At 33.6% G+C, this 8,952-nt stretch overlaps 1 protein-coding gene across 3 annotated transcripts in view; it reads right to left on the bottom strand.

The window, feature by feature from the left end:
* Positions 1-4,389: 4,389 nt before the first annotated feature.
* NAB1 (NGFI-A binding protein 1) overlaps positions 4,390-8,952 on the bottom strand; it is a 41,931-nt gene continuing 37,368 nt past the window's right edge. For all 3 annotated transcript variants that reach the window (XM_037523721.2, XM_054699938.1, XM_037523720.2), the window contains exon 8: positions 4,390-6,917. In XM_037523721.2, coding sequence (XP_037379618.1) covers positions 6,829-6,917 — 89 coding nt within the window. In that variant the 3' untranslated portion in view covers positions 4,390-6,828. The remainder of the gene's footprint in view (positions 6,918-8,952) is intronic.

The raw sequence follows: 8,952 nt of genomic DNA, 5'->3' as shown, positions 1-8,952 counted from the left end.
CCAAATTCTTTTTCCATCTTAAATTCTCTTTTTGAAAGTGCTCCTATTTCCTCCTTTTCCCCAGACTAGAAGCATGGATAATTTTCATCCAAGTAGTTAATATGTTCCTTTTGTGTAAGCCAGACATTTTAGTCTATTGCCAAGTCCTGCCACTTCAATAATCTGTTTTTCACTACTAGTCAATGAGTGTCCCTCAGGAGCAGGGACAGGTCTTGGCTTAACAAATGTTTGCTGAATAAATGAATGATTGGATAATCTTTCTTGTTCCCCAACATCCTTATTCTCACTGCTAAGCTTGAGTTCACATTGACACTGAAGGTTGGACACGGAGTAGCTCCTGCCACTCTCCTTCCACGCATCAGTCAATCAAGTTCTTTGGGGGCTGCTTGGGACACCTTACATTAAGATGCACTTTTTATTACTTTGCCATTATATTTCACACATTTTTCAGACTATTTCACACCCCTCCTCAGAAACTTAGTTTCTTCCCAAATTAAATGAGAACTTTGAGTTGCAAAAGATTTCATTAAGTGGGTTTTCTCTTTTCCAGATGTTTCATCGCAAATTAAATTTGAAAAAATTCTGTTTTAGTCCATTAAATTTTCCCCATGGTAACTAAATGTGACTCCTCTTCTCCCATACCTGGACCTTTTGTATGTAATGTTTACATTCTGTCTCTGAGTAAATACCTGTCTCCAGAATGACTGGATATGTACTTTCCCGGCATCTAGAAACAGAAACAACTAATCAGCTGATCAGTACTCATAGACGTTTCTGTTAAACTTTATCTGCACTTAAAAATTTGACAGTTTAGGATACATGATAAAGTGGACTGGTCCAAATCCCTTTTACTATCCATGTGGAACTAATTACCTAATATCGTGAGACCTCCATTTTCTCATCTGCAAAATAGGGGTGATAATAATTACCTCATAGTGTTGCAAAGAGGATTCATGTCAAGCAGTTGGCTCAGGGGTAGGAAATGGTAAATTTGATATATGGTACTATTATAATTACTACTAGATTGAGTATAAACCTCAATTTGAGGTCTTTTGCTTTACAAAACAGACCTAGTTTTTGTACAAGAGACTTATTTCTCCTATAAATCAACTATCATATATAGTCTTCCAAGTCTTAGGAAATGAAATTCTTTTCACTTTTAACTACATTTTTCCTTCCCTTTGAATAAATTAGGTAACTTCAAGTTTATTTCACCTTAAATATTATTTTTTTAAGTGGAAATTGCTTTCTAGTATCCTAAGAAGTGGAGTTAAGTACCTGACTACATCTGCACTGACTCATTATACAAGCTGTCTTGTGTTTCTCTCATCAATAAAAATCACAAAGCTCTGTTCCAATTTGAGAGTTAGCTGATGCATGCAAAGAAATTCAATCAATATATATGCATGCACTCTAATGACAAAATAAGTAGCCGAATTGAAAAGGGAAAAGGATGATATATTCCATTTTAACTATGGAAAATATCTTTACACTCTATTATCGGGTACCTCAGGGATAAAAAGCATGTACTTTTTGAAACATAAGAAAAATGACACTTTGGAGGGCCTACAGTATGAGAACATGCTATCAAAAAATCATTCTGTCTTCTGGGAAGAATCTTAAGTAGCAGAGTTTGGGGCTAGACCACAGATGTTGGGTTTAACAGTTAAGGATGGTAGGTCATCTCAGAAAATTATAAAATGCCTCTGCTGAGCTAGTTACAGTAAGATTCCACCTACATATGCACTACTTATCTTCCTACATACTTGAGCATAAGTGACCTGTCAGCAGAGGGTGTCTGTGACAGTTATAAGAAAATGGCCTTACTTGCTTAGACCTGTGCGTGGGTGTTGAACATGGCACTTTAAACATAAATTTATGAGGTGCAAACTTTCAATGCAAAGATGACTCACAAGGTTTCAGAATGTGTAAACATGAAGCACAATCTAACTTATGCCGTCATTGGTGCTCACCCACAGCAAAACTAGCCTGGGTTGATTACCAAATTGTTTGAACTACCTGGAAATTTGCAAAATTTGCCACTCTTATTAAATTGATGAGAAGAAATCTTGGGCTGATTTTTGTGTTTGTGTGGTACTACCATCTTGAACCAGGGTTACTGCATAATTAAGTTATACTTTGCAACATTGTTTGATGGTAACATTCAAATTAACTCTTATTTCTCTTAGTCTGTGAAGAAGTCAATGCTTTTGAGAAGTCACAGTGAAAAACTTTAAAAGAGAAGGCAACTGTGTAACCAAGTAAAAATTAAACAAAGGCAATTTCTCACTGAAGTTTCTGTAATCAGGCAATTAAGAATAAAGTGGACAACGGATAACCAAATATTTCATATGGATGTTGAAATCAAACTAGTATTTTACGTGATTCATTTCCGATGTTCCTTGTTCCAGTTGCTACAAAAATGTCCTAAGAAATTTCTTTAATTGAAGATTAACTGGTAAAGACTAGCCCTTTAATTATTGGATTATTTGAAAGTAAATGATTTAATTGTCAGAAGAATAACCTTGGGAATGGTAACCATGTAAACATGATCAGGAGACCCAGAATTCCATAGCATATTAATATTTAAAAATTTCTGTGGCCCTAAAAGACAGGAAGAATGTGAAAGAATAAAGGAGTGTAATTAACCATTTTTGTAAATGGAACCTATCATTTACTCATAATTCCTTAAAGGTGGTTATTAAAATTTGCTAAACTTATTATTTTTAATTTAAATATGGTGTATTTCTGGATTATAACTTTAATAAATCATGAACTTGAAAAAGTTCTGAATAGCTTTTTTTGGCAAAAAAAAAATCTTCAGTGTTCAAAATTTTTTTCATAGGTTAGTACAAACCGAAACTGGCCAGAGGTGTTAACACTTTATTGCATACTCAAAAAGAAAAACCCTAGCCCAAATGCTTAACTTTTGATCACTTCTATAAAAATTAGGATCACCTTAGAGGGTCAGTAGGGAAAGTTAATGGTAAGGTTTTTGAGATTAAACATATTTGCAATAAAAATACATTTCCAGACATTGGATCATTCTTTTATTAACTTTGGAGATCCACTTGGGAATCTCACTTATGAAGACACCCACAGATTATAAACAATAAAAAAGCTTAGATTCCCTGAATCACCACCCATGCACAGCTGGACCATAAGATGATTTTAAACAGCAACTTCAGTCATATGCTTCGAGTTGCTACAAACACAAAAGTTTCCTCAACTTTAACTTCAGCTATTTACTAACTGAATTCATTTTCTGTAAAAGACCTAGTTTCATTAAACTTTGGTTATTTTTCTTGTGAAGATTGAGTGTAGTATTACGTGAAGTAACAAGCAAAATGGGTATTGTGCCAATAATATATTCAATTTTTTGAGTAGCCAACTGAGCAGACCATGTTAGGAAATTCCTCCCATGCTTATTTAAGTTGAAGTCTTAAGTATGGTCATCTATACTTGTATACAAGGTGCTGGAAATCTCAGAATCACCAAATCCTAAAGCTTTCTTACCCAAGTGATTTTAGTAACAGCAAAAATCACATCCCCTAACGTACCTCCCCCCACCCAAAGGTTCAATGGAACTATTAAATGAATTATAATGCTGGCAAGTAGATCTGATACTCAGCTTCAGAATAAAATTGCAATTAAAAAAAAAGTGGCCTCATCACTATAGCTTTATATCACATCGCACCTGTTAACTGTTCCAGTTCTGGCTGATCTAAAACACATCAAATGGCTTTCTTTCATGCATAAACTGCTTACTAACATAATGGTACTGAACACACAACTCATTCCCAGTAACACACTAAACTTTGTATTTTATCTGAGTGATATCAGTTTCCAGTCAGTTGGGTTCTGAGTTCCCAAAGGGCAAGATTACAGTTCCTATTTCTTCTGTGGTCTTCACCCCAGCACCTAGCACAGAGCTGTGCAAGGTAAAGCTCTTCATCAATTCAAACTTCGCCCACAAAGCTTCATTGATTTTTACCATACATTAACACAATTTCAGATAATTAGCTTGTAATACTTAGAACAAGTCACATTAACTTTACAAATACTAGTGTTTCATAAAACCCTAATGCCCCCCTCCTTCTTAATTTAATTGGTTAGATATGGTGGGTAGATTTTAAACATCTTGAAACTTTTCATAAGAAAAATAATGTAACCCAAACTTCTTCTCAGACAAAACAAAATCAACTGAGCACCTTATCTGCCTGCCAAATAACTTTCTAGAAATGAAGGTAGCTGATGGTAGTGTTAAGTTTTGACATAAGACTCTGGACCCTGACACCCAAGTCCAATTCAGACACAGAGGGGAGGCAGAGTAGGCTAGTGTTACCTACTGTGGAAAGTGTTATGCAGAAAGTTCTATAAACATAAATGTGTGAGGCACAGAAAATCTTTTATTGCCACAGAAAGCAAGTGTACTCGTCCCACCTCACCAACAGCTTAAAGAGTCACAGAAACGCAGACTTCACATAATAAAGTACAACACAGACTTGGGGAAAATGGTCCCTTGGACTATATTGGCTGTAATACTGAGGTAACCAATTGACCTTGTTCAGTGAAAATACCTCTAACACAATGAAAAAAATCAACTAGTTATAACATCCAATCATATATACAATTCAAATAAAAATATATATTATTTGCTTCAATGTATAGCAAGTTTAATACATTAGTGTTTACAAAATAAAAACTGTATTCTACTGAAATTTTTCTTGTGCTTTCTTTCCCCCATCACTAAGTTTGAAAGACCAGAAAAGTATGATACCTAAGGAAACTTATTTATGGATTTAAAGATGCAGTTTGTGGGGTCATGAAAGATGGATAAATATTAATTGGCAGATTACCATATCTTTAAAAACTGTTGCTTCTTAAAATCTACAAACTTGAACTGTAAGACACAATTTAAAAAAACCCACAAAATTTCTCAAAATAGATTAGAATACAAGAAACGTTTCATGAAACTACTGATATACTAACCAGTTCTATGGCTAATATTAAAAACTGAACAATCTATTTAAATCGTACTCATACTATTTCTACACACAGTGAACAAAACAACCACAATAAACAACCTCAAACAAGCAACAACGTTGCAAGGTCCATAAAAAGCTTCTTCAGTGGGCAAAACACTATAATACAATTAAAACATTTAATTTAGGAAGGGGAAAAGCCTTTTAATAGTATAAAAGTTGTTTACTGATGTTTCTACTGTAAAGCTATTCTACAAATCAAAATGAAAAAGCAATTATATAAGTGACAGTGATCAGAGACTACAGTGCAGACATTTCATCTAGTATTTGGCTGATGAATTGTAGTATAATAGGTTTGACTTAATATTTTTACAGTTATAAACTAGAGCAGAACTGAACACAAACAAAAAACCCCCCTCATTTTCCAAGTCAATATGCTGTTCTTGGCAATATCTGGGTTTAAATTAATCTGGAGAAAAGTAGGTAAAGGTCTCAAATATCTTCTCCAACAGCAGAAATGTATGTTGACAGAAGTAGTATTTGCTTTTTTTTCCCCACTGTGAATTCCCATGTAAAATTCTTGTAAACAAGTACATTACTAACATTTATGCACACCCTCATTTATATGCACGCAGCCTATGATTAAATAGGGGGAATTAAAAACATACTTTCAAGTTAACATGAATTCCAAAAAAAAAAAAAACCTGCATTCACAAATCTGGAAGGTGTACAAAAATTAAATTGTAAAATAAATAATGACTACAGGTGTGAACTAAACCGCCACAGAAATATGCCTACAAATGTGGATGTAGTGATTGTCCACACTTGTGATGGTTCAGGTGGGAAGATATTCCCCAGGGAGAACTATTTAGTCTCTCTGACTCCAGTACGTGGAGAGGAATTTCTGGATATAAAACGGTTCTTACTCTATTAAATATTATAGCCTTTTTTAACAGTCACCATCCTTATCACATTTAGGGTAAACTTACTATGTCTTAACCTATTTAACACATTCTGAAGTAGCAATGTTAAAGTCAAAACTTTTACACATCAATCCATTTGTTTCAAGTTCTCTGTCCACGTAATATTTTCCTTGTTTTGTTACTTTTGCGGAGCTATCCTACAACAACCCATATCAACAGCAGCAGAGATTTTCTGCTCTATTGCTCATTCTTTTTAACTTTACTCCACTATTTAATTGTGTAAATGTCTTCACTGATTAAGTCAGTAAAACATTTTACTATTAGAAAGGACACATTTCCTATAAATTCAGTTTTATCAAATATCAAATCCACATTTTCCTTGGTATAAATTGAGTTATTTGCTATTCATTTTTCCAGTCATTGCAACCTTGCCGATAACTACATTACTTAAACTTTCTTTTTTATGACTGCAAAGATTCTAAACGCTGACGTATATTCACGCTAAATACAGGTAAGTAGACAACAAAATTTCAAGTAAAATAAATTGTATCTGCGTCTGGACCAAACAGGTCTCAACATCGAGCTTTTAACTTCTATAAATTACACAAATACATTGTACATTCTTAAATAATGAATGCTTACAATATTAATTTGTAAGCCTTTCCACATGGAACGATTTACACAGGAATGTGAATGGATCAATATTTCTGTTATAGATTGCAACAATCTCTCACTCTTCTATTTTGTGGCTGCTGTTTTGTTTTCCTGGTTTCCACAGACTATTGTATCAGTCCTTACGCTTTGGCTATGAAATCTGTTTGAGCTGAATGAGGCAACATTGGTTATTAAGGCTTATATCTATGATGGAGCATTATCCTTAAATCTGATGCCATTTCCAGAGAATAGTGGGCGAATAACAGCTATCTTGAATCTTCAGGCTCTGTTTTGATGACTTTCTTTTCCAAAGTAAAAGCTGAGTGAGGGTAGTCTTTTAAAATGCCAAGGCTCTCTGCATAAAATGGAAACACAAATTGTATTGATATTTAAATCAATGATTTACAAAAAAAGAAACTCAAACTTATAAAACAAACTCCCATACTCCACAACTAACAGTACTAATTACTCACAATTCTATAATTCCATATAAAGATTTTATGTTCAAGTTATGATTAAGAGCCTGGATTATGGATTTAAATTCCATCTCTGCCAGTTACCACCTGTATTCATCTGTGGGTAAGTTACAGCCCTCTCAAAACCTTTAGTGTCTTCAACTAAAGTGGACATAGTATCACATATGGGGTGAAAGTTAAATCATGAAATGCATGTGAACTACTTTGCATATAAAGTAGTGTTTAATGTTTGGTCCAACAAAATATATAAAACAAAACTGGAGCTTTATCTACACAGAATTACTGCCTAAAATACTATCAATAAAGAAATAGAAAAACATCTTCCATGTTTTTCCAGGTAAAACATGGAACTATTTTAAAGGTTTCTCCAGTCATTAAATATTAATGTGGGAGAAACAGGTATGAAAAAATGAAGACTTTACTTTCATTGGAAATCATCCCTTGGAATTACATGTGTAGTTATTTTAACCTCACAAACACTGCAGAATGACAAGAAAATGCAATGATTATATGAAATACTAGTACTGGAGGACACACACACAACACGTGCATTTGTTTGCATGTGCACACACACACACTTTGAAAAGGATTTTAGAAAGGTAATTGATACTACTTGTCTAAAATTAGGCAGTTCAATCTATGAATTCACCCTCTTTATATAGAAGTGGGATTTTAAATTCTGCTTAAGAAAATTAATAAATAACTACTATTTATTTTCGTTTATCAGTTGTCCTACACTCACACATGTCAACTTGTTTAATCTTCATAACTACCAACTACTATATATTTTAGAAATTTCTATTTTACAGATGAAGATGAAGCAAATGAGCATTGAGACAGTTAAGTAACTCAGTCAAATTTCAGTGCTGAGATCTGGGCCCAATTTTGTTCTGCATGGAATCTATATTATTTCTATGCAATTTAGAAAAAGAAAAGAAAAAAGGGCCTCTCAGGATTTCCTCTGTTCTACATACAATCCTACTTCAACTATACTACTATGTAACTGAGCTACAAAGTGTGGTCCCATGATAGAACACAAATGACCAATGTACTTCATTTACAGAGCTTTTCAAAGGACTATCAATTCTGTGAACTGATAGAAAATGCTGGGTTTATTATCAAAATAGTTTAAAAAAAAAAACCAAACACCAAAACCCTTTTTCATGTTGTAGAAAATGTGACCAGGATGTGATCTTTAGTACAATTTCAATTTCCCAGCCTCTCTTTGGTATTTTTAAAGTGGCTAGAATTATGTATACAATAGCATACTAAGTCAAGGCACAGCATATTTCGGACTTTGGCCTTTTTAGCATCTGCTAGTAGAAGCATGAAACTGAAAGACATAAACTGTCTTGATAACTCTTTGTAATTCACTCTTTATAAATAAAAAGTATAAAATCAGATTTAATTCTAATACTTGTAAAACTACTTTTCTCACAGACTTAGAATATTTCTGGTCTCAGTTTTCTCATCTATAAAATTAGTGACTTGGTCAAGTGATTACTAGAGTTTCTTCAAATCAAAGACTAAAAGATACTAAGACTATTGTTGCTGTGGAGCATTATCCTTAAATATGATGCCATTTCCAGGGGAGAATCACCAGGCTCTGTTTTAGTGACTTTCTTAGTCATGTAATGGTGCTTATCTCATAGTTTGTCTAATTCATTTTACTTGAGTAAAAACATAAACATCTAACTATAATAAGGGACAGCTTCTCCTTTTGTGGAGTTCAGTTTATTTGCGAAATATTAGTACCATCCTCAAAATGCACACGCATAAAGAGTTTAGATTTTGGTATGTGACATTTTCATAGCATGAGGGCAAACAGGTAACCCATCAATTTCAAATTATGAAGGCCAGAAAAAAGCAATTATACAAGTCAAACTAGATAATTTTGTTTAAAATTTTTTTGTA

This window comes from Talpa occidentalis, unplaced genomic scaffold, assembly GCF_014898055.3.
Source record: "Talpa occidentalis isolate TD23 unplaced genomic scaffold, MPIMG_talOcc4v2.1 talOcc4.3, whole genome shotgun sequence".
NCBI classification, from domain to species: domain Eukaryota; kingdom Metazoa; phylum Chordata; class Mammalia; order Eulipotyphla; family Talpidae; genus Talpa; species Talpa occidentalis.
Note: the sequence above shows the minus strand (reverse complement) of the source record. Positions and strands in the feature narration are given on the sequence as shown.